General features: G+C 38.4%; 1 protein-coding gene across 3 annotated transcripts in view; it reads right to left on the bottom strand.

The window, feature by feature from the left end:
• The window catches only part of TDRD3 (tudor domain containing 3), a 201819-nt gene that overhangs the window by 46513 nt on the left and 128030 nt on the right, over positions 1 to 27276 (bottom strand). For all 3 annotated transcript variants that reach the window (XM_025364720.1, XM_025364719.1, XM_025364721.1), the window contains exons 9-10: positions 18885 to 19041; positions 17733 to 17858 (exon numbers count right to left, since the gene is read on the bottom strand). In XM_025364720.1, the coding sequence (XP_025220505.1) occupies positions 17733 to 17858; positions 18885 to 19041 (283 nt within the window). The remainder of the gene's footprint in view (positions 1 to 17732; positions 17859 to 18884; positions 19042 to 27276) is intronic.

Here is a 27276-nt window from a genome sequence, read left to right as displayed (position 1 = left end):
TGCTTCCTTGGAGTCCTGCATTTCTAATGTACAGTTTTCTTAGTCAGCAACATTAATAAAGTAAAGTAGTAAAATGGACCACAGAAAAATGGTGGATAATCCAAATTCTTATAATACAGCTACCTACATATGCTATTCTGGTAAATCATCTCCTAAAACATTAATGAAACAGATCTGCAAATTGCTAACTCAGAAACGGCTATGAAACTGCAAAAGTACAACCCTGATCAACTCCTTCTGAATGCCACTCTAATTTAGAAATATATAGCTATTATTATCAGTCATGTTCTAGCCTTAGCAAAAATGTTTCTTTTCAAATCTTTCTGGATCTGGGAATTGCTACGTGTTTATGTTACAAACAGATATCCTACTATAAAAAAAGAGTTTATGTTACACGTAGATATCCTACTATACAAAAGAGTTAATTTTCTTGATCTGTCAAAGTAATTAAGAGTAGGGACTACTTGGAAATACAGAAAAGTGTCAAAAGTGGAAATACCAAAAAAGTGTCAGAAACATTACTAAGCATAACAGTGCCTATAATGTCCAAGAAGTAACATGATAAATATATATAGATAATTTTTGATGGCTATATTTCACATAGTGATTTCTATTGTTTCAGTTTGTACCATGTCACTTATACTTTCTTCCTCCATAATTTCACTTAGCATGTCTATAACATGATTACCAAACATACCAAACATACTCATTGGTCTTTGGTGTATGTGTCTTGTTTCTCTCAAAATACATCATAATCAACATGCAACTGTAATTATTCTTATATTTCCCCAGGGTTACAACTTTTCCAATGAGAGCCTCCACTGACATCTTGGGTGAGACTGTTCCCTCTGTTGCAAGGAAATTAACTACAAGAAAATTAACTTCATTGACCTACAGATACAAAATGCCAAAAGGACCCTCCCCCAGCATCCCCAGGCATGCTGACTGTCAAAACTTTCCCCAAAACATTTCCAAACAGCCACCGGAGGCCAAAAGGTATCTGGTAGATTGTTTAAAACAACAGGAATAAACGTTTAAAGGTTACTGAGTGACAAAACAGGTCACGATTAAAGATCAAAGCTCAAAGTGGTCAGGTCAGGCATGGTGGCTCACACCTGTAATCCAAGCACTTTGGAAGGCTGAGGCAGGTGTATCGCTTGAGGCCAGGAGTTTGAGACCACCCTGGGCAACATGGCAAAACCCTGTCTCTACTAAAAATACAAAAATTAACCAGGTGTGGTGGTGCACACCTGCAATCCCAGCTACCCAGGAAGCTGAGGCAAGAGAATCGCTTGAACCTGGGAGATGGAGGTTGCAATGAGATGAGATTGTGCCACTGCTCTCTGGCCTGGGTGACACAGCAAGACTCTATCTCAAAAAAAAAAAAAAAAAAAAAAGACTCAAAGTGGTCCAAAAAAACCCATTCTCAACCGAACCAGTGGAAGCTAGAAGTCAAAAGGCTATAAATACCTTTAAAATTATGGAATATTTTCTAAGGAAAATATTAATCCAGTCAAACCACCCCTTAATTGTGACAAAGAATGAAGATTTTTCTAAGATACAACATTTCAAATATTAGCCAAGGCCATAAGAGAGATCTTTAAAAAAAAGGAAAAAACACTTTCCCTCAAGAATATCTGCCTAATAAACATAATATAATGTCTTATTTTAACAAAAGCAGTCAATATTAAATTTTTCTTTAGAGAGAAGAAAAATGATCACTTTTAGTTTCTGCTGGCATTGTTTACTGTTCAGAAGTAAAGATTCCAGGAAGAACAGCAGTGACCAAAATCAGGACCCAAATGAGCACTTTCAGCAGAAGGCATGTATTGGCTTTTGTTCCAGACATTTTTAGAGAATAAAAGCAGCAGTTGCCTCCTGTTGATTATCTGCTATGTATTAGATAGCCCACACTAGCATTTTATATACATTATCAATAGTCCCCAAGATAGTTTTATGATATAGGTGTTATGAGGCTTAACAGAGAGAAGTAAAGTAAGGTCCCTTGTATAGTACATTGAATAAATAAGTATTTGGGGGTAAGCTTTTCAGATCTGCTGTTTAGGGATCCATTTTTTCTTATATTATTCCAGTGAGGGCCCCTAATATCTATGATAATCAGGAGGTAGGGAAAAAATTAAGTCATGATGAGAGTAACTAAGTATCCTGGACTACAGATGAAGGATGAATAATGATGTATACAGAATGAAAGTTCAACCAGGCTTGGCAGATGTGGCAGAACTTGATTTCAATTCTTCTAAAAGGAAAATATAAAAAATTTCCTAATCTACAATTTAGAATTAAGGGGTACTATGGGTCTATGGAACTATACTGGAGAACTATATTAATAGGAAAATATAAGATCTTTTCACTTTGTTCCAGATCCAATCTACTTAAAGAATTTCTAATTTTTTATTATTGTTTTTACTAACAATTAACACTTTCATTTATGTACTCAAGCACTCTCATGCACCAACCTTCTTACAGCAAAAGTACTATCCTAGAAAAGAGAATGACAAATTCCTGAAGAGCTTATTATTTAACAAATAAACAAGCTTAGGAAACTGCTGATAGTAAAGAGGAAAAATCATTACACTTAGTACTTAAAATATTATTTTCAGTTACTGAACTGACGATGATGTACATTAGACTATAGAATAAAACTAGTAATTTTGTTAATAATGAACATATTTCATTTCCATTACTATGCTGAGATAACATAGTGAGAGTAAAATTTACAAAGAAAATTATTTTTTAAAAATAAGAATTCCTGGCCAGGCGCAGCGGCTCACCCCTGTAATCCCAGCACTTTGGGAGGCCAAAGCAGGTGTATCACCTGAGGTCAGAAGTTCGAGACCAGCCTGGTCAACATGGTGAAACCCTGTCTCTACTAAAAATGAAAAAAGTAGCCAGGCTTGGTGGCCTGGCTCTGTAATCCCAGCTACTCGGGAGGGTGAAGTGGGAGAACTGTTTGAACCTGGGAGGTGGAAGCTGCAGTGAGCCGAGATCGCACCACTGAACTCCAGCCTGGGCCACAGAGTGAGATCCTGTCTCAAAAAAAAAAGGCCGGGCTGAACTCCAGCCTGGGCCACAGAGTGAGATCCTGTCTCAAAAAAAAAAGGCCGGGCGTGGTGGCTCACGCCTGTAATCCCAGCACTTTGGGAGGTGGAGGCGGGCGGATCACGAGGTCAGGAGATCGAGACCACCCTGGCTAACAGAGTGAAACCCCGTCTCTACTAAAAATACAAAAAAATTAGCCGGGCGTGGTGGCGGGCACCTATAGTCCCAGCTACTCGGGAGGTTGAGGCAAGAGAATGGCGTGAACCCAGGAGGCGGAGCTTGCAGTGAGCGGAGATTGCGCCACTGCACTCCAGCCTGCCACAGAGCGAGACTCCGTCTCAAAAAAAAGAATTTCCTTAATACAGTAAAATAAACTCACAGAGGTAGAAAGTGAAAATTGTGGGGGTTTTTTTGTTTGTTTTGTTTTGTTTTGTTTTGTTTGGAGACAAAGTCTTGCTCTGTTGCCCAGGCTGGAGTGCAGTGGCGTGATCTGGCTCACTGCAGCCTCCGCCTCCCAGGTTCAAGTGATTCTCCTGACGCAGCCTCCCGAGTACCTGGGATTACAGGCACCTGCCACGACGTCTGGGTAAGTTTTGTATTTTTAGTAGAGACGGGGTTTCACCATGTTGGCCAGACTGGTCTCGAACTCTTGACCTCATTATCTACCTGCCTAGGCCTCCCAAAGTGCTGGGATTACAGGTGTGAGCCACTGTGCCCAGCCGAAAATTGTGTTTTTAAAAGAAGATAGTTTTCATATATATCCATTTCATTGAAAATGAAATACTTAAGAAGTCATTCTTGGATTTCCAATCATTCTTGGATTCATCATCCATTCCTGGATTTCCTTAAGCCCAATACCTTTTATCTTAGGTTAGTTAAATCATAAAGTCATATATAAAGTCAGTATTTTGAAACTGAGCTCATCTATTAAACACATAATAAATATACTCAATTATTAAATTGTGGGAGAGGCAATCTTCCTCCCTCCCTCCCTCCCTTCCTTCTTTCCTTCCTGCTTGCCTGCCTGCCTGCCTTCTCTCTCTCTCTCTCTCTCTCTCTCTCTGTCTTTCTTTCTTGAGATGGAGCCTCACTCTGTCACCCAGGCTGGAGTACAGTGGTACAATCTTGGCTCAGTGCAACCTCCGCCTCCCGGGTTCAAGCAATTCTCCTGCCTCAGCCTCCCAAGTAGCTGGGATTACAGGTGCAGACCACCACGCCTGGCTAATTTTTGTATTTTTAGTAGAGACTGGGTTTCACCATGTTGGCCAGGCTGGTCTCGAACTCCGGACCTCAGGTGATCCACCTGCCTCGGTCTCCCTAAGTGCTGTGATTACCGTGAGCCCCGTGCTCAGCCAGAAAAGGAATTTTAAATAAACTAAGGAATATATCCCAAATCAACTGAAAAGGCAGCTCCTTGGTTCCCTGGTCAGAATCTAATTGTTCTCCTCTACCCTTTTTAAGAAGACATCATAATTCTAAACTACATTAGATAGCAAGGGGCAGCACAGGTCAGGTCTGCAATCACTCTAATAAATATATTAATATAGTTTTCTGTACAGACAGCAGAGTAAAATGCATCACATTTTTTTTTAATCAGCCTAAAGGAAAAGGTGAAAAAAAAAAGCACAAGTAGAAATGGGTAACATTTAATATTAAATAGCAGAAAAAAGAAAAGATTAGCAAAAAAAAAAAATGATAGAAAAATGTATTACAGGACCAGCGCTGTGGCTCATGCCTGTAATCCCAGCACTTTGGGATGCCAAGGTGGTTGGATCACTTGAGGTCAGGAGTTCAAGACTAGTCTGGCCAACATGGTAAAACCCCATCTCTACTAAAAATACAAAAATTAGCTGAGCATAGTGGTGTACACCTGTAGTCCCGGCTACTCGGGAGGCTGAGGCAGGACAATTGCTTGAACCTGGGAAGTGGAAGCTGCAGTGAGCAGAGATGGTGCCGCTGCACTCTAGCCCGGGAGACAGTGCCAGACTCTGCCTCAAAAATAAATAAATAAATAAATAAAATAAACGAATAATTAAGAATTAACTTATTAATTGTCACAAATCATTTAAGTCTGTATATAAGTATGTACTAAATTAATCAGGCATCTTAAAATATTAACACTTTTTTTGCAGAATATTCTCCAGCAGCAGTTGTACCTGCATTCTATAGTAGAAAATCAGGTAGAATTTGTTTCCCAAGGCTAATCCTCATTTTATTCTGATACACCTACCTGAAGAAATGCCTTAATATTTATTAAGATCCTACTATACGCCTGACTCTATGTTAAAGGTCTTTTGCCTACATCATTTCATGTAATCTTCACAACCATCCTAAAAGGGCAGTATTATCATCTTTATTTTGCAAGTGAAGAAACAAAGGAATGTGACTCGACTAAAGGCTTGTGGTAGAAAATGCTGAAGCCAGAATTAAACTGAAATCTAACTGAAGCTAAAACCCAGGATTTTTCCATTATACCAAGCTGCCGGGGGAGGGGGGGGGAGGAAAACCCAGAATGTAACAAACAACATGTTAGCTTCAATTTTATCAGCCGTATCTGTTCATTTCTGGTGAGATGTAGAAATCACAAAGGCTCTTTCACAATCCCTGATGGGGCTGAAAAATACATTTGGACACTAGGACTGCCAGAATCCTGACCTAAAATTAATAATCTCTTTCCATTAATGCAGAAAAACCTAAACTTCTATTGAAAATTGGATTGGTATTTAGAGCTCACAAACTGGCACTTAGAAATAGCAAAAGAAAGACTACATAGCTTTTTATCATAGGGGTGCCACTTACTAATTCTGTAACCTTAGGCAAAATATTTAACTTTTCTGAGCCTCATCTTTAAGATGGGGTAATAATAGAGCATACCTCGGAGGATTAACATATGTAAAGTACTTAGAACAGTATCTGGCTTTAATAAGCACCCAATAAATGTTAGCTGTCATTATTAGCATTAAAATTCAGCAAATAAACTTAATTGATGACACATCAAGAAAGACCAAAAATCAGAAAATAAGGTGCTTCCCTATTTATACATTCCCACTACCACCAACTCCCATTTTTAGCTAAGATCTTTAGCTTGCTTTAGTTTTCTTGTTTATTTGTTTTTATTTGATTCTTAATGAAAACAGGGCAGGAAGAATGCTTTAATAAAAACTTTTTTATTGTCATATTATGAAAGTCATATTACAGAGAAAATTCAGATACATCAGAAAATCAAAATCATACTCTAATACTGTTTTTCACTTCAAATATAGTATATCTATAAACGTCCTCCATATAAAAATTTTCTCTACATCCTTTAATTTTTTCTATATTAAAAATGCTAAGAAATATTTAAAAAGAAAAAAATTACTCTTGATCCTATCACTAGAAAAATGTGTACAAGAAAGTTCCACCTTCTGCTTATCCAATCCCACTTCCAGATATAGTAATTATTCACAGTTTCGCAGGTTACTCTCTTTTATATAATTCATACACATTCTTTTTTTTTTGAAACCGAGTTTCACTCTTGTTGCCCAGGCTGGAAGTGCAATGGTGCAATCTCTGCTCACGGTAACCTACACCTCCCAGGTTCAAGTGATTCTCCTGCCTCAGACTCCTGAGTGGCTGGGATTACAGGCATGTGCCACCATGCCTGGCCATTTTTTTGTATTTTTAGTAGAGACAGGGTTTCTCCATGTTGATCAGGCTGGTCTCCAACTCCTGACCTCAGGTGACCTGCCTGCCTCGGCCTCCCAAAGTGCTGGGATTATGGGCGTAAGCCACCACGCCCAACCCATACACTTTCTTTTTTAACAAAAAAAGTAGACTCATGCTATATCTCATGGGCTACAATTCAGTTTTAAAATGAACAGTATCTCATGGGCATCTTTCCAGTTTAGTGACTACAGGTATCTCATTCATTTCAGTATTACATTTTTTTAAGAAAAGGCTGCTTTAAATATTTTTTACATAGTTACTATGTTGAGAGTGGGGTGTGAGTCTTGCTCAGCATCGTTTTCTCCAGTGCTTAGCTACGATAGAATCAGGCAAATAAGTGGTACTCAGTAAATATTTGCTGAAAGAAAGACAGAATTACTGAAAACACTGGGAATGAAATAAGCCTCCAAGTTCAAAACTGCTACCTGTTTAACACCATTACCTGGGCTTAGCTAAGGCTGCAAGATTGAAATAGAAAATGTACTCCTTTACTTTTCCTCCTTTAAGAGAAGTATGCATCAAAGCACATTAGGGTAGATTTAGATTGAGTTCAGAGAAAAAGATTCCACAATACACAAAGCCATCTCTGATTTTCACTAGAGAACACTGAGCTTGAGGCCAAATAAACTGCTTCTCTAGTTTTGCAGTAATGCACCTTTGACAAAGTCACAAATAACCCGTTTCCTCATTTGTAAAATGTGAGTAATGATTCTTATCACAGGATTATGGCAATGATTCATTTTGAGAATATATATAAAACTGCTTTCTCCTGGGTCCAAACAAAGTGTTTGGAATTAGACTGACTACTGGAATTAAATTCCAGTCCTACCACTGAGCAGCTGTGTGACCCTTATAAAACTGGGATGATGCTACTTACCTCTTTCCTTCACTGATACTCATCATAGTTACTGAGCATTGACTGCTGGTGGCATTGTCAACGCTCTCCTAGTCACTCTATATGAAAGCAGTAGGTAAGACACATTGCCCTCTATCCTGTGAAGCTTAGTTATAATGGGCAGAGGTAGACAACAAATAGGTACAAAGAACAAATAATGTGGCTTAAAGCTGTAATAAAATCTATGAAAGAAATCGACTTATGAAAAAACAAGGAGTGGGGAGTACAGCAATGTAGAGGGAAAACGTCTCTGAAGAAATGGTGTTTACATGAGCCCTAATGAGAGGAAATGCAAGGAAAGTAGGGATGAGTCGTCCAAGAGGAGAGAACAACACATACAAAGATCCTGGGCTAGAAACCTGCTTAAATTCTAAGTAAAGCCATAATCAACATTAATTATTAATTTCAAAGGAAAAATTATTGTATATTCCAATATCATAAAGTTGATGTCCATTATGCTAAATAAAAACATCAGATCTCAGAAAAAATGATCACAAGAATTAACATTAGTTTTAATTTGGCATGGAATTTTTCTTTCAATTATAATTTGTACAATTATTCAAATACATACAGTTGTTTTCCTGTTCTCATTAAAATCTTTATAGATACGACACATATTAAACTGAAGACTAAGCTCAAAATAAGCATACTTAAGATGCCCAATGTTCAAAGAACTAACTTTTTGGTGTTTCAAAGCCCCTTTAAAAAATAAAAATAAAAAAATAAATAAAAAAAAAAAACAGAGAAAAGCCAATTTTTAAAAAGTTAGTATAAAGCATAAGACTACTGCTGTTATAAATGACCAAATAATGAGAATTCTGAGAAAAAGTGCCACACACATCAACAATACAACTGCAAAGATTGCCCGGTTTAGTTCCATCTAAAAGCCCAAGCTAGCCCCTACAAATACAAAAAAGAAAAAAATGTCCAGTTTAGTAAAATTTCTCACATAATTAAAAAACCAAATAAGCTTACCTCAGAGTACAGTTATAACATCCCTATTTCACAGATAAGGAAGCTGAAGAGGCTTGACAAGCTTACACAGCTAGCACAGCATAGAGCTGGGATTAACTGAGTAGATTCCAGACCCCAGTATTAACCTCCCTCTTAAACCTCAATAAAGTTACCATTATACTACTAGCATTAAATCATTAATAACCATGAGTTATTTTCAGTATTTCATCATGAAACTCCGGTTAGGATTACTATAAAAACATTTTTCTGCCAGGGTTAAATAAAGTACTAATGGACAAATTGATCCATTAAATGAAAATACATGAATCTGAGTAATTTAGCTACTTGGGTAAAGTCAGATGTGGCTCTCTTGTTGGTAAACAGGTATTTATATACGAGGCACTAGACTTGTGGGTCAAAAACCATTTAGAAATAACAACCTTATGTTATTTTTGCTTTAATTCAAATATTAATATACAAGCTTATTTCCTTATCTGTCAAATGGAAATAATATATACTTTGCATTTGCAGACAATAAAATGAATTAACAGTATGCAAAGCACCTAGCATAGTCCCTGGCACATAGCAGATGCTCAATAAATGACACTTATTATTTTATCTTATGGTTAATAAATGTGTAAGTGAACGGACAATTAAATGAGGAGGCAGAAAATAACAGCAAAAAATGAAAAAGAGGCTCATGTGTTCTAGTATTCTAAGAAAAGCTATATCCATCTTCTACAGATCCAAGTACCAAAAAAGTAATATTATCATATGCAAAGAAATTAAATTAATTTAAAACAATGTAGATTTAATATGAAAACCCTACAATAGAGGAAACTTCTTCAGTTTACTAATGCTCAATTAGATAAAACATCTAATATTTCAAAAATTCAGAGTATATTAGGATCATTCAAATTTAGAAATGCCCCTAATAATATTCTAATAAAACTGTGGGCTAAAAGGAAACTACACAGTCTCTTTTTATGGTATTTTACAGAGACTAGTTCTGAAAAATTAGGTCCTTTGGGTTTGGCTCTTAGTAAAGTCTGGAGATATTTGTAGCTTAGTGCTGGATACATTATTAGTCTAAGAAAGCATCCATGTATATAATGCACTAAGCATAATTTAAGGTTCATAAAAGATGAAGCCTAGAACTCACACATACCTAGGCAATTAAATATGACATTGAAATTATTAACTACCTTTTTACATGTATTTACAAAGTTAAAATACTATAATGACTTAAAAAGCAACACACCAATGGTAGGACAAGGTTTTTTCACTCACCAGTGTTTTTTTCTAAATCACAATTCTAGGTGAGGCCAATTTTTAGGGATTTTTCCCCAATACTACAATTACGTAACAAACCATTACTCAAACTTAGTGGCATAAAAGAACATTCACTTTATTATGCTCACAGATCCTGTGGGCCAGGAATTCAGAAAAGGCACAGTGGGGACAGTGTGTCCCTCTTGGATGTGGAGCCTCCAGTGTTAAGATGCACAGCTTGAGAGGGGCTCAACAGCCAGCACCAGAACTACCTAAAGATTCACGTACCACACAGGTCCAGGGCCAGGGCTGGGAGCATTTAAAGACTAGGACTGAGCACTGGAGACAGCCTCTCCATGAAGCTTGGGTGCCTCACTGCATGGCTGTCTCAGAAGAGGCAGCAGTGTAGTATATTTTCACTTCCGACCTGGTACTGTGCCTACCATCTTAAACTACCTGCCTGGCCTTGTTACTCTGACAAAAAGTGTCATGCTGTCAGAATGCAAGTAAATCCAGTCTGCAATGTCCTAACAACATAAACCAGAACATTTCAAACGTACTGTAGTGAAAGACCAGGGTTTTTGTTTTAGCTGCTGGTTCTGGTTTTAATTTCCAATCTGCCGCTGACTGTTACTTTTGTAAAATGCAGTAACAAATGTTTAGGTACGATCAAATTGCTAAAGGGGTTTCTAAACACTCTCAATTTCAGCACTTAATCTGTACTTGTTTGCTGACTAGATACTAAGTGGCTCTGGCACAGACTATTAACTATTAAAGGTAACAAGTTGTCCACAAATAGAATTGGAAATAATTAATTCAAGTTAAGCTTAAAATACTATCTAAAAATTTGGGGTACATTTGTACTTCAAAAAGAATGGAATGGTAAAAAGGAATCCGCTTTACAGGAAGAAAAAGTCAAGGGCTGGGAAGCCCATAGAGATGGCTAGGAATAGAAAGAAAGTGACAGGCTGTGGGTAGATAGCTATACATTTCTTCTGCTTTCGGCTGTGCTGGCAGTTGATGACTTTACTCACATAGCAACCATTTATCCCTGGTTTCCAAACAGGCACTCTACCATAGATTTCCATCAATATGCAGTAATGCTGTTTGATGCAATAAGATATAAATATACATTCTAGTCAATACATAGATGATTCTTGAGGAAATCCCTAACAATAACATCTAGCCTAATATATACATATTTTCTCTATTATCATTATATTACATTCCCTTTGTGAGGTCCCTGTTCTTCAGTCTTCAAAGTTCAAGCAGTAAATCTACAAGGCAAACTATCCAAAGAGCCCTGAAACTTGAATTACAAAAAAAAAAAAAAAGCAAAAACAAAGCCAAAAAGACATCTTCCGTGAACTATCCAAGACCTGCAACTTGATGTGAAGTACACATCAACCATTAATGTTAGCCTTATATCTGCTAATATCTAAACAGATTATTTACATCTATATCCTGTTAACCAATACAAATACTAATTTTCACAAAATCCACAGAAAATAAGAGTAATGGAACACCATAAAAACAATATATATAGTATAGTCTGAATTTTATCCTGCCAATGAGAAGAGTCAATGGAGCATTTTAAGCCAGCAGGAAGTGTGATCAAATTTGTGCTTTGAAAGGTCACTGATCACAATATGGAGAATGGGATGATAAGGTTCTGCAAAAAACAGTGAAAGTCTGATGAAAGCCTTGATGAAGGCCTGAAGTAGGGCAATGAAGGTGGAGATGATACATGATGAGTGGAGGATGCTGTTGCATCTGCTGCTGTTGCTGATGCCAAGCACTATGCTTAGCACTTCATATACATTATCTAAGTTGATCTTCCCAATGATCCTGTAGCCCTACAATAGGTGCTGTCACTACTTCTCCATTTCCTGATGAGAAAATTAAGGTTAATAGTTCTATATCTCACCCAAAGACATACAACTAGTATTCAAGAGCTGTAAGTTTAGTGGTGGAATTAGTTGTATGTATCTGCTCCAGTACCCTGTCCTTTTCATTTGGTAACAGAAAACAATGTAATCCAACCTTACTTTGTTCAGAATATTAATAAAAATGTCAACTAGAATTATGTTTTATTCCAAGTTAAAGATATAACAAAAAGTCAATGCTGAGAAAAATTTCTAAGAAAAGTAAATGTGATAATCAATTATTTCTAATGAAACTTTAAAAAATCAGAATATATATATTTTTTCCAACCAGCCTGACAAATTACTGTCCAGAATCTGATATGATATAACAAGTCCATCCAAGCCAAGGCTTACTCCACTAAATTCTGACTTCTAGGGGTACTAAAACTAAACAAAATACTCAGATAGCTTATGCTGATATAAAACATAGAAGCAAGAAAGATTTGTTTATGCAACTGTATTAGAAAAACAAACCTTTTAAACCCTAAATATATGCAAACCACTGAATCACAATTACTTCTTGGTAATGTCAATTTGAGTCTATAACAGACTCAAATAATGATGCTGCTAATATGAACATAAATAAGATCTTAACTCTCTTCATTAGCTGTCTATAATGCATGTAACCATTAAGATGTTATCCTGAAACACTGTCTAGATTTATTTTAGAAAAATATCCAACATTTTCTCCCATCAATGAAGAGTTAATTTTAGAACAAGAGATTTACAGAAAATAACCAAATTTTCCACCAAAGTGGAGATTCAACTTAATAAAAGTAAAAATTTACTCTGGGCTTTAACTCCAATTAAAAATACATGCTATCTTAAAATGAGCTCAAAAACAATTCAGTAGCTTGCCTCAACTGTTTGTTTGTTTGTTTGTTCTACAATATACCCCAGCTCACCTAAGAATACTGGCACTTAGTAGTGAGAGAAGGTCAACAAGAGAAAGTAACACAACGATCCCTGCTAAAGATACCTGAGGGCAACCAACACACAGCTTTCCCATCAATCCTGTTATCTTCATCATACCTATGAAGACACAGCCAGGAGAATATAAGAAAGAGCTACAAGCACTATAATCTTCCATATATGTATATGCATGTCTGTGTGTGTGTGTGTGTGTGTGTATCACTTTATTGTCTAGCTATTGGTACTTATGTGTGTTATCATGAATGTCTTCTGTGTGATGCCAACATCATCAAAGAGAGTTTAGGGTCAGAAAAGCTGCTAGTAATGGTACAATCAGGTCCCGGTAAGGTAAACCTTTAAAACAATCAAATAGCAAACCAAACAGTGTTTTCAAGTATGCCTGATTATTTACTAGCCATTCAAAACAACTGGTAGGTCTTATTTTGGCAATAAAACTTTGAAATAAAAGACTAAATATTATTACAGGTTACAAATATACCAGATCAAATCTGATTACTGTTTTCAAAATAACTTCTGCTAAGCACTTACACTTTGTTCAGTATTGCTTTGTTTTACATTAAGTAAATGATGAAATCCTTTGAAAGTAAGCATTCCTATACTCCTTTAGTTTATTATTTCTTCTGTCTCACAAACTAGACAGTGAGCATCTTTGGGACAAGAGCTACAAAATCAGTCTACTTCCCTGAGTTTTCTGAATGAGGTATTTTAAATACTAAATAAAATACAGCATTTATTGAATGAATAATTCCCCACAACACATACAACTATTGCCTGTTTTCAGTCTCAATCCCATCTTACCCTATTTTCCATTTTGCAGACAAGAAATTTTTTCTTAAAGCACCAAAATAAATCTCATGGCTCTTATGCCAAAAACCCTGTAATGCCTTTGTATCACATTTAGACAGAATTAAAACTCCTTAGGACAAAATCCTTGTAATCTGGCTCTAGCCTGCCAATTCCAATTCTCTCCTCACAGCACTGCCTCTACCATATGTTCCCAGGCACAGGAAACTGGTGCTCTGATGCCTCCACACCTGTATACATAGTGCTCCCTCTACTTGGACTGCCCCAACACTTCTCCTCAGTCTTGGCTAGATGCCATCTCCCCTAAGAAGCCTTCTGCTCATTTCCTGAATCAGTCAGTGTGCCCTCCCCACACAGTACATCTAGGAGAGATTAAAAATTTTGCTTCCTGGATGTAGTGTGATGGGTCCCAAACAAGGTTACTAAACCTTGAAGGCAAGACTGTGAGTCAAGGTCATGGTGCTCATCCAAGGAGCAGGTGTCCCTGAGAACCCAAACATAAATTTTCCAAACCTTTATGATGTGTTTTCCCTTTAAAACTGAATGCTTTTAACAGCAACTAGGTCACATCTTGAATGCTTTGCTGCTTAGAAATTTCTTCTGCCAGATACCCTAAATCAACTCTCTCAAGTTTAAAGTTCCACAAATCACTAGGGCAGGGGCAAAATGTTGCCGGTCTCTTTGCTAAAACATAACAAGGGTCACCTTTGCTCCAGTTCCCAACAAATTCCTCATCTCCATCTGAGATCACCTCAGCCTGGATTTCATTGTCCCTATCATTATCAGCATTTTGTTCAAAGCCATTCAACAAGTCTCTAGGGTGTTCCAAACCTTCCCCCATTTTCCTGTCTTCTTCTAAGCCCTCCAAACCATTCCAACCTCTGCCTGTTACCCAGTTCCAAAGTCACTTCCACATTTTTGGGTTATCTTTTCTGCAGTGCCCTACTCTATTGATACCTATTTACTATATTAGTTCATTTTCCTGCTGCTGATAAAGACATACCTGAGACTGGGTAATTTATACAGGAAAAAGGGTTTATTGGACTTAACAGTTCCATGTGACTGGGGAAGCCCACAATCATGGCAGAAGGCAAGGAGAAGCAAGTCACATCTTACGTGGATGGCAGCAGGCAAAGAGAGAGCTTGTTCAGGGAAATTCCACTTTATAAAGCCATCAGATCTCATGAGATTTACACTATCACAAGAACATCTTGGGAAAGACCTGCCCTCATGATTCAATAACCTCCCACTGGGTCCCTCCCACAACATGTAGGAATTCAAGATGAGATTTGGGTGGGGACACAGCCAAACCATATCAACTTCTATAGTGTCTCCTAAATCATGAGGTTATGGGAAAATATGGCATAAAAGTCTGGAAAATTTGCAGACTGACAATGTGATAGAAAAGAAAATCCCATTTTCTAATAAATCCACATCAGCTGCAGAAATATGCATAAGTAACAAGGAGTTGAATGTTAATCCCTAAGATAATGGGGAAAATGTCTTCCATGTCAGAGGTCTTCATGGAGCCCCTCCCATCACAAGCCAGGAGGCTTCGGAGGAAAAAATGGTTTCATGGGCTGGGTCCAGGGTCCCCATGATGTGTGTAGCCTAGGGACTTGGTGCCCTGCATCCCAGCCACTCTAGCCATTGCTGAAAGAGACCAACGTAGAGCTTGGGCTGTGGCTGCAGATGGTGCATGCCTCAAGTCTTGGCAGCTTCCACATGATGTTGAGCCTATGAGTGCACAGAAGTTAAGAACTGGGGATTGGGAACCTCCAACCAGATTTCAGAGGATATATGAAAACTCCTGAATGTCCAGGCAGAAGTTTGCTGCAGGGGCAGGCCCCTCATAGAGAACCTCTGCTAGGGCAGTGCAGAAGGGAAATGTGGAATCAGAGTCCCCACACAGAGTTCACTACTGGGGCACCCCCTAGTGGAGTTGTAAGAAGAGGGCCACCATCTTCCAGACCCTAGAATGGTAGATCCACCAAAAGCTTGCACCATTCACCTGGAAAAGCCACAGACACTCCTCACCAGCCTGTTAAAACAGCTCGGAGGGAGGCCGTACCCTGCAAAGTCACAGAGGTGGAGCTGCCCAAGACCATGGGAGCTCTCCTCTTTCGTCAGTGTAACCTAGATGTGAGACATGGAGTCAAAGGAAATCATTTTGGAGCTTTTAAGATTTGACTAACAGCTGGATTTCTGACTTGCATGGGGCCTGTAGCCCCTTTGTTTTGGCCAATTTCTCCTATTTGGAATGGCTGTATTTACCCAATGCCTGTACCCCCATTGTATCTAGGAAGTAACTAACTTGCTTTTGATTTTTCAGGCTCTTAGGCAGAAGAGATTTGCCTTGTCTCAGATGAGACTGGACTTTTAAGTTAATGCTGAAATGAGTTAAGATTTTGGGTGACTGTTGCGAAGGCATGATTGGTTTTGAAATGTGAGGACATGATATTTGGGAGGGGCCAGGAGTGGAATGATATGTTTTGGTTGTATCCCCACCCAAATCTCATCTTGAATTCCAACAAGTTGTGGGAGGGACCCAGTGGGAGGCAATTAAATCATGGAGGTAGGTCTTTCCTGTGCTGTTTTCGTGATAGTGAATAAGTCTCATGAGATCTGATGGCTTTATAGAGTTTCTCTGAACAAGCTCTCTCTTTGCCTGCTGCCATCTATGTAAGATGTGACTTGCTCCTCCTTGCCTTCCACAATGATTGTGAGGCTTCCCCAGCCACGTAGAATTGTAAATCCAATACACCCTTTTTCCTGTATAAATTACCCAGTCTCGGTTGTGTCTTTATCAGCAGCTTAAAAACAAACTAATACAGGAGTCAAAAGCAAATGTAAGGGGATAGGAGGATGAAAGGAAATCAAAAGAGTTCTCAGTGGGACAGTATGAAGAGAGGTTGGGACAAAAATACTCATTAAGTCAGAGTCAGGAAAAAGAAAGATCTGAAGCAGCAGCAGAGACTCTGTTGCTGGCTTTGCAGAAGCAAACAATATGTAAATTGCCTATGGGGTGGCCCATGTGGCAACAATCTGAAGGCAGCTTTTAGGAGACAAAGCAGTCTCCAGGCAACACCAAGCAAAAAACAGGACCTCAGTCCTGTATCCACAAGGAAATGAAATTCTGTAAGAACTGGTGAGCCTGTAAGAGGACCTCAAGTCTCTGATAAGATCACTGCTCCAACCAAAATCTTAACATCAGCATCTGAGACTTTAAACAGAGGCCCCAGTGAAGCTGTGCCTAGACTCCTGACACAAAGAAACTATAAGGTAATAAAGTTGCATTGTTTTAAGCCACTAACTTTGTGGTAATTTGTTACACAGCAACAGAAAACTAATACATCATGCTTACAAATCTTGCCCACGTCAAACTTTGTTTTCTCAAATGCTACACTGCCTTTTCTATATAATCTAGCAAACATGCTTCAATTTTTATGAAATCTGAACATTTCACATTTGTTACAAAAGCATTTTATCTATGAGCTTATTTGGCTAGATTCAAAATATATCTGAATGAGAAATTGAATTTAAAAGCATATTTCCTTAACTTTTTGGATCGTATTTTGAAAACTTATCATTTTAGAAAATATTTACTATATTATGTGCTTAGAAAAAGGCTGCATATTACCATACTTGGTTCTCTTTTCAATATGTCAATCACTAAAGTATATAAAAAAAAATCACATTGTGAAAGCATTTTCACTCACTGTGTGAACGTTTTCAAACTATGTAATATGGGGTGAAAGAAGAGATATACCAATTTCACAATCAAAATGTTATATAAGATTATATAATAAATTTTCCAAAACAACAATCTGTTTACATAGTTATATCTGTCATCTAGATACGAGCAAATTAGGGAAAAATAGTTTGGTGAGATTACTAATCCCAGTTAGGGGGCAAAATAAGCTGCCATTATGTTTTCAGAATATAACATTTTCTTCTATGCTTTTGTCAAACAGGAATTTGTAATTAAGTAAATTTATAAATAAACAATCAGGATATATGTTCATATTATAGTTGCTTTATTATACAGTTCCAAATAAAGTTTGGTCTCTTATAAAGAACACACTAAAAAAAAAAAAACCAAAAACCAAAAACAAACAAAAAAACACACACACACAGAAAGAAAGAAAAAAAGAAAAAGAATCGACTTTAAATTAGCCTACCTTCCACATTCAAAGTTCCCATTTTAGATTCCAAGAAATCAAATAATGTGCTTGGTGCTGATGGCCTTGCATTTCCCAGGTCCTCTTCATCTTCAGATCTTATTCGTCCCCTGCCTTTTCCTCTACCTTTAGATGTAAAAGCAAGAAATATGTACTATATATGCAAAAACAAAAAGAATATATACTAACATATAACCAAAAATTTTAAATAGGGATTTTAATTTCTTTCCATATTTTTTGTATAGTCTACATCTTTTCAGTAATTTTTTAAAGTTTTTTAAGTAATTATATTAAGTAGCACATTTAATCCTCTAAATAAATCATCTATTCAGAAGTCTGAATTTGTTTATATAAACTATCTTCTAAGTAAAAATTATAATTTATTCTTCAACCACAGACATTTTAAAAATAATATAGGACTGGGACTTGAAAAACCACATAATAAACTTGACCATGCAATGATTAAAGAATAATACCAAGGCCGGGCGCGGTGGCTCACGCCTGTAATCCCAGCACTTTGGGAGGCTGAGACGGGCCGATCACGAGGCCAGGAGATGGAGACCATCCTGGCAAACATGGTGAAACCCCATCTCTACTAAAAATACAAAAAAATTAGCAAGGTGTGGTGGCAGGCGCCTGTAGTCCCAGCTACTCGGGAGGCTGAGGCAGGAGAATGGCATGAACCCAGGAGGTAGAGCTTGCAGTGAGCCAAGATCGTGCCACTACACTCCAGCCTGGGTGACAGAGTGAGACTCCATCTCAAAAAATAATAATAATAATAATATCACCAAGTAAATGTAATATTTTTGTTAATTTTTAAAAGCTTAGTCATTTACTCAGGTGGCAGAGTTCTAGAAATAATAGAACCCAGTCACATATTTTCTCTGCTATTCATAACAACCTTGTTAAATAAGTCATTGTTAGACCCACTTTGTTTTTGTTTTGTTGTTGTTGTTAGACCCATTTTGTACAAAGATGAAGACAACGAGACTGAGACTACAAATGTCTCTGTGGTTCCCAAACTGGTGTTCCTTCCACTTACCACAACGTTAAATAAAATTACAGCCCTCACAGCTAACAGCCTCTGTCAATAAGAAATATTCATCTAAAAAGCAAACAATACTATCTGGCACACTGTTTAATAAATTATACCTCTCAGAGGAGGACCCATAACAGGTTTCTGTTTATTGCTTGTAAGAAGCACGTTCAATGCTGCTTCTAAGTTGTTGCCATTATCCATAAGAGCTTGCCTGGATGCTTCCTTACTGAAGCCCATTTCTGTTATGTGCTTCAGAGCTTTCTCATCAACCTGGAAGGAATAAAGAGAAAAGCTGGTTGGTAGCCCACACATAAGGCAATGCATAAACTTTTAACTATTTACAGTCTTAACTAAAAATTACATCTCATACTTATGTAAAAATGTCATTCTAATACAACAGTCTCTTGCTGATTTTTTACAAGAGGCAAGGAAGAATCTGTATGATATGTGGGGTTGTGCCTTGAGTATTCTCTGACCTCACAAGTAACACTGCAAAAGCAATGCACAAAAAAGAAATTTTATGGTATGTTAGAGTATGGCCTTTGAAAATAATATAGACAGTGAGGAGAAAACTACCTAATGAAACTTTTCCATGGTAAAAAATGAAAATTTTTTGATACTTCTCCATACTAGAAGAGAAATGTAATTCATACAGCACCTCTCCAAAAATGTAAAGTATTGAAGCTAACAAAATGATACCCCCCAGGAGCTTTTTTTTTAAACTATTACTTGAGTATTCTATATTCATTAGCAATACTATCTATGATGCCTTTGACAGCTATACCCCAACAGGAAAGTCTACTTTACAAATGCCAGAATCCAAATCTCTTTTAAAAATCTAGACCTGAATAGAATTCAAGAACCACTTAAGGAGTATAAACATATCCTACAAAGAAATTTCTTGAGCTAACCCCAGCTGAGAAAAACATAACTTTATATATCTAATAGTTAATAAGTTCATACATTGTTTTCCTGATTTCTTTAGTTCTTTGTCAATGATTTCTCTCAGACCTTTGAGCATATATAAGACAGTTCATTTAAAGTCTTTGTCTAGTTAAATCCAATGCATGAGCTATTTGAGGCACGGTTTCTATGGATTTCTCTTTTTCTTGTGAATGGGCTAAACTTTCCAGCTTCTTTGTAGGCTTTGTAATTTTTTGTTGGGAACTGGACATTTTGAATCCTGTAATTAGGTAACTGAAAGTCAGATTGTGCCTCCTCCCCAAGGATCACTACTGTTACTTGATGAAGGTTACAGTCATCAGTTTGCTTAGTGACTTTTCTGAACTTTTTTGGCAAGAAATATATTCCTTCTGATGTGTGTCCACTGAAGTCTCTGTTCCATCATCTCCATTGTCAGCCAGTGACCAGCCTCTTTCTTCATCATTTACTTACCCTGGATGCTACAAGTGTTTGACTAGGATCCAGAGTTCTAAAATGGTTGCTTTGGACAGTGCTTGCCAGCTCAACAGCCACTTCAGTAGAGAATATAGGACTTCAGTAGAGGGGCAAATTCCTTGAACTTTCTACTCCATCATCTTTATGATGTCATTTCTTTCATATGTTTTTAATCTCACAACACACCCCAATCTGCTAATGTTCTCTTGTGTTCTTTGTCAAGACATCTCCAGAGAAGTGTTCTCAATTTACTTAAGTTTAAGAGATTCTTGAGTTAGGGACCATGTATTTTTCAGCTCAGTGTATCCACTCTGTCTTGCCATTTAAACCCTGATTTTATTTATTTTATTGTTAAGAATGAGATGGCCTTATGTTCAAGGAAGCGGTACCCTGCCCTTAGTGATAAACTCATTCCCCTTGATCAGTGATTGATTTAGGAATGGACATCAGACCCAGTTCTAGTCAAGGAGATATAAATGGAAATCAGTTGAAGATTTCAGAAAAGATTTTCTTCTCTGATAAGATAGACCTTCAACCAGATAAATATTCCCCTTTCTTTCCTGTCTTGAAACTCTGTGTTAAGATGTCGCACATGGAGAATCCTACCGATACAGGAGTTAAGAAGAAATTATTTAAGCAGATAGTGAGGATACAGAAGTCCTCGGTAAGGTTTTCCTTTTAATGAAAAGCAGCAACAAATTATTTTCCTTTCTAACAAAGAGCAGCCTGTAAAATTGAGCTGCACACATAGATGCCAGCAGTGGTGCCAAACACATTCAAGATGGTGGCTCCATCATCCCTTCTGTTTGTCAGCCATATAGCAGACAAGATGATGCCGGCTGAGAAGGAAAGTTCATTTGCATAATAACATTAGGGTGGGGAGGCCAGTCTTCCCTGGACACTATGTAAACATCATACCTGGTCGAACCAATCTGTGAGCCCTACATAAATCAGACATCACCTCCTCAAGCCAGACTATTTAATTTGGTGCATCTGCTGTTGGCCACTCTTTTCCTCTCAGAAGTCCCCTGTCTTTCACTAGGGAGAGACCTGTTTTCCTTTCTCTTTCTTTTTCTCCTGCCTATTAAACCTCCACTTCTAAACTCCCCGTGTTGTCCGTGTCCTAAGTTTTTCTGGTGCAAGATGACAAACCCCGGGTATCTCCCCCAGACAATGTAGTCGCTTCATATTGAGGACCTCGTCCAGGATACCAAGGTACAACATTCATTGAAACAGTGAGTACAGAGGTGGACTCCAACTCTGTCCTTTCATTTCAGGACTCTCATCCTCCATTCTAGAACCAAATCAACCAAATACTGGGCCCCCTTCAGCCATTTAAAAACAATTAGCATGGCTGCCAGTCTGACAAGACTTGGGGGACTGGCTTGCTAGAGAGAACATGGAGAGTCTCCCAGTACCCACAGGTTGCTGGGCAGGTGGGCTATGTTTGAAACAGTTTCCTTTCCTGTAGGAATTAGCTGTCACATGGGGCTGGAAGAGGTTCTGGAGAAACTGAGGATTTCTGGCTGGGGTTACTTCCCGGTGTTATCCAAAGGCTTCTGGACTCAGACCAGACTCCAACCACCGATGGGGCATTGGCGACAGGATCTCCAACTTTTCTATCATAATTTCCTCCTTTCCTGTCTATGACTGCCATAGCTCCTCTCCTCTCTGTGTATGCAGTGTGTTGGAAGTTTTACAGTTCATAGTAGTAATCTTGTTTGGCAAGATCAGGGAATGTCATAGTAACTGGGGATATAGTGCAAGGGAAGGCAGCTTCGTGATTTTCTAGGAACAGAAGGTCTCCCCATCCCCCACAGTGAGTGTCTCTCTCTACCCTTGGTCTGGAGAGCACATGGCATTTCCATGTCTCTCTCATCCCTTGAGGAGCAAATAGCACTTCCAGATCTCTGCCGTTGGTATGGAAAGCACATGGCATGTCAAAGTCTCTCTGCCCTTGGTCTGGAGAGCACATGGCATGTCAAGGCCAACAGTGCCACCTAGTGGAATAGGGATTCTCTCTATGAGGCACATTATCAGTTATTTGCCGAAACACTCTTTCCAGTTCTCTTCCCTTTCTGTGCTTCTCTACTAGAAACCAGGCTTTATGCTGCTTCTGTGAACAGAAGCATTCTGCCTTCAACGACTAGGAGTAAAATATCCTCCAAAACCAAATTTTAGTCTATATACTTTCCCATCAGCAGGAAAACAGCAACCTAATTCCTACATTCTTTTAAGGCACCTACTCTACCTCCAATTAGAAGGGTACTTAATTAGTAAGGGGTTTTAAGTTTAGAACTTAACTGGAAGCATTCTCTAAGGGTAAATGCTTTAGCACAGGCAATAATAGCATGATGTAGAGCTAAACCAGCACACTTCCTCCATTAAGAAGGGAAGTGCAACAGTTGCCCAAATGCCACTGTCACATAGTCTCTCCCGAGGTCCATGAGGTCCATTTTTTGCGGGGAGCCAGGCAGGTCACACAAGTCAAGGAATTCAAAGAGAAATCACAGGCAGAGGACTAGAGTCACATGGGTGAGCGTGACGAATCCCAATCACTTAGTTCCTCTGGTTCCATGGCTGGGGGTCACACCTGCAACGACGGGCAGCACAGGCAGTAAGGTGCTGGGACCCAGGAACTACAGGGGAAAAAAAAATAGCAGGAGGGATGCCTTCACTGGCTTCCTCTCCACATGGATCACACCAAAAGGAAAGAGACTAAAGGGCACCTTTTACTCGCATCTATTTCTAGATGGGTAACAGATCATCTTCAGCTTGTACTACTCTGGAGTGTGTTCTGAAACACAGGGACTCCTTTGATCCTAAAAATTTAAAGAAAAAGCAGCTAACTTTCTTTTGCACAAGGGTATAGCTTCTTACTAGACATTTGCAGGCATCACAAAATCAACCCAGCCCTTTCAGTAGTCATATCAGGCAAGCCTAGGGAGAATGATTCTCTGAAGTTAGGGAAACAACCTCCAGGGGAACAATCTGAGGAATCCCCTCATTTAGGGCTTCCTCATTACAGGACCTTAGGCAAATAAACAGAGACTTTGGCTGATTTTCTAATGACCCTGATAAATATACAGAAGCCTTTCCGAAATTTAACTCAGGTGTTTGACCTCTCATGAAGGGATGTTATGCTGCTTCTAAGCCAAACCCTAACTACAGCTGAGAAACAGGCAGTTCTGCAGACAACAGAGAATTTCGGAGATGAGCAATATTTCTCCTATAATAGGCCAAAAGGGAAGAGAAAATAGGGAAGGTGAAGAAATAGGGGAAACACCATTCCCAATAGGAAGGGAAGCAAGACCTCTTGACAACCCTAATTGAAGCCCCCAGACTTTTCTATGGTGTTTTTCCTTCTTTCATGGTTTAAAATGATTCTTTTATAATGTTCATCCAAACTGGAAAAGTTAATTTCCCCAAACTTTAAAATTTGTGGCTTAGAGTTGAGCTAGAGGGAAAAAAATCCAGAAGCCTGACATGCTGGCAAAAGGGTAAAACATTTTTTTTTTTTTAACCAATCAGGTTTTTGGCTTCTCTCTCCCTGTGCAAATCAGTAAAAGAAATAATAAGGATCACTGTTTATATTCTCTGTACATTTTAATTAATTAAAAAGGATTTGTGAGGTTAGTCTTAAACTGTAGCCAATCTGGTGTGCTTTACATGTCTTTCTGTATGGATCTATCAAAAGAAAGGGTACCTCAGGCTAGGATGCCTGAGGTAGGACCCAGGACCCCACTGGCCTGCTGTTCACACTAGCCCAACAAAATGGTCAGTAACAAACTTGGCTATAAGTCTCAGTCTTGTTTCATGTCCTTGGGAACATGACCTCAAACACATGGCAATACTTTTAGTCTCCACCATTTTACAATGATGGCTGTCATCTTGTGCTAAGTCAGTTCCTAGGTGGGGGCCACAAAATCAGATAAGCCAGTTTATTCATCTGGGCGGTGCAAGCTAATCCATTAAGGGTAGGGTTTACAAAATATCTTAAGCACTGATCTTGAGAGGTTAAGAAAGGATCAAAATCTTGTAGGCTCCACCTGCATGACTCCTAAGCCACGGTTTCTAATCTTGTGGCTAGTTTACTGGTCTGGTCCCCAGGAAAGAGGAAAGTATATCTTAAAAAGGGGCTGTTATCATCTTTGTTTCGGACTATGAACTGTAAACTAGGCTCCTCCCAAAGTTGGTTCAGCCTACACCCAGGAATGGGCAAGGACAGCTTGGGTGCTGGAAACAAAACGGACTTGGTTGGGTCAGGTCTCTTTCAATATCTCAGTCACAATTTTGCAATGACAGTTTCAAAAGCTGCTTATCACCCCTTTGAAAATACCTCATATATTTGCAGTTAAATCATAAAATAAGTAAGGCTTGTTGGTTTCACCTATGTTACTTTCTGTGAAATTAAAGCTGAAAATCTTACCTGCTTGGTGTGGCTAAAGTGGAGTAACAAGAGAGTTAAAAGGATTTTCTTAAGGAGCACCCAGCTTCATTAAAAGTGAATATCTAAGTTACAAGTATATTTAAAGGGCCTTTATGTTTGTCTCTTCTTGGATCTTGTTTTTCTGGAAAAAGTTTTTTTTTTTTCTTTTCAGTTAACAGAAATAACTTTCTCCGTTTTTTTGTCTTGCTACTCAATATACACAAAAGAGGCCCCAAGATAACTTCTGGTAGCTGGGACTCCTTAGAGAAAACAGAGGAGGCACCACAGAATGAAACCCCAGGAATTAAAAGCAGATAGTTCCCTCTCAAAATCAAAGGCAAAGGCTCTGTTCTGTTTTGCATTTTGTTATCTGACAGTTTTGAGTTTTCAGGTATCAAACTACTTCACATTATGAGAGAGCTTTGGTGTGTGATAATGAGGTAGGAAATATACTTTAAAGATGGCTAATAGTAGTTCTAGAGAAATACTTAACTGTGCAAATCTGAATTAGAGAAGCATGCTCTTGGCCACCTGAAAGATACAGAAACATCCTCACCCACCACTGAGAGATGAGACTCCCATGGGGGATGGGCTGATTACAAAATAAGCTGATTAGCTTTGGGTTGCCTTGTAATGAAATGCATGGTAGAAGCACTGCACTGTCTTCTCCCATAGTTATCTCCCTCCTTTTGGGGATCCAAGATCCAGTATAAAATGTCACTCTTAACTTTGGGGATCTTTGCCTTCAACTATGCCTGCTTATTAGGCCCTAAAAAATGCATGCTATCCTGGCCCTGTTCCTCCAAGGGCTCTACCCTGAAGCCAGTAATTCAATTAAGAAACTGGCAAATGAAAATCTTACAAGTGCTGAATCTTCTGTTTTGCTTTATATGTGTTGTTATGCAATGTCTATAAAAAGAGCTCTGATTGGCTTGAAAAATAAGCACTTAAACCAAAGTTTCTTTTTTTCCTTTTTAAAAATTATTGTAAGTTCTAGGACACATGCAGAGCGTGCAGGATTGTTACATAGGTATACAAGTGCCATGGTGGTTCCTTGCACCCATCAACCCGTCATCTACATTAGGGATTTCTCCTAATGTTGTCCCTCCCACCACCGCCAACAGGCTCTGTGTGTGATGTTTCTCTCCCTGTGTCTATGTGTTCTCATTATTCAACTCCTACTTATGAGTGAGAACATGCGGTGTTTGGTTTTCTGATTTTGTGTTATTTTGCTGAGAATGATGGTTTCCAGCTTCATCCATGTCTCTGCAAAGGACATGAGCGCATTCTTTTTTTATGGCTGTGTAGTATTCCATGGTGTATATGTGCCACATTTTCTTTATCCAGTCTATCATTGATGGACATTTGGGTTGGTTCCAAGTCTTTGCTATTGTAAACAGTGCTGCAATAAACATACGTGGTATTTCTGGTTCTAGATCCTTGAGGAATCACCAGAATGTCTTCCATAATGGTTGAAATAATTTACACTGCCATCAACAGTATAAAAGTGTTCCTATTTCTCCACATCCTCTCCAGCATCTGTTGTTTCCTGACTTTTTAATGATCGCCATTCTGACTGGTATGAGATGGTATCTCATTGTGGTTTTGATTTGCATTTCTCTAACGACCAGTGATGATCAGCTTTTTGTCATATGTTTGTTGGCCACATAAATGCCTTCTTTTGAGAAGTGTCTGTTCATATCCCTCACCCACCGATAAGATCGGTTTTTTTCCTGTAAATTTAAATTCTTTGTAGATTTTGGATATTAGCCCTTTGTCAGATACAGATTGCAAAAATTTTCTCCCATTCCATAGGTTGCCTGTTAACTCTGATGACAGTTTCTTTTGCTATGCAGAAGCTCTTTAGTTTAATTAGAACCCATTTGTCAATTTTGGCTTTTGTTGCAATTCTTTTTGGTGCTTTAGTCATGAAGTATTTGTCCATGCCTACGTCCTGAATGGTATTGTCCAGGTTTTCTTCCAGGGATTTTATGGTTGTATGTCTTACATTTAAGTCTTTAATCCATCTTGGGTTAATTTTTGTATAAGGTGTAAGGAAGGGATCCAGTTTCAGTTTTCTGCATATGGCTAGCCAGTTTTCCCAACACAATTTATTAAATAGGAAATCCTTTCCCCATTGCTTGTTTTTGTCAGGTTTGTCAAAAACCATATGGTTGCAGATGTGTGGTGTTATTTCTGAGGTCTCTGTTCTGTTCCATTTGTCTATATATCTGTTTTGGTACCAATACCATGCTGTTTGGGTTACTATAGCCTTGTAGTATAGTTTGAAGTCAGGTAGCATGATGCCTCCAGCTTTGTTCTTTTTGCTTAGGATTGTCTTTGCTACATGGGCTCCTTTTTGGTCCCACATGAAATTTAAAGTAGTTTTTTCTAATTCTGTGGAGAAAATGAATAGTAGCTTGATGGGGATAGCACTGAATCTATAAATTACTTTGGGCAGTATGGCCATTTTCACAATATTGATTCTTCCTATCCATGAGCATGGAATATTTTTCCAATTGTTTGTACCCTCTCTTATTTCCTTGAGAAGTGGTTTGTAGTCCTCCTTGAAGAGGTCCTTCACATCCCTTGTAAGTTGGATTCCTAGGTATTCTCTTTGCAGTAATTGTGAATGGCACTTCACTCACGATTTGGCTCTCTGTTTTCGTATTATTGGT

Source organism: Theropithecus gelada, chromosome 17 (genome assembly GCF_003255815.1).
Source record: "Theropithecus gelada isolate Dixy chromosome 17, Tgel_1.0, whole genome shotgun sequence".
Taxonomy (NCBI): domain Eukaryota; kingdom Metazoa; phylum Chordata; class Mammalia; order Primates; family Cercopithecidae; genus Theropithecus; species Theropithecus gelada.
This window is presented reverse-complemented; position numbering and strand designations above follow the sequence as displayed.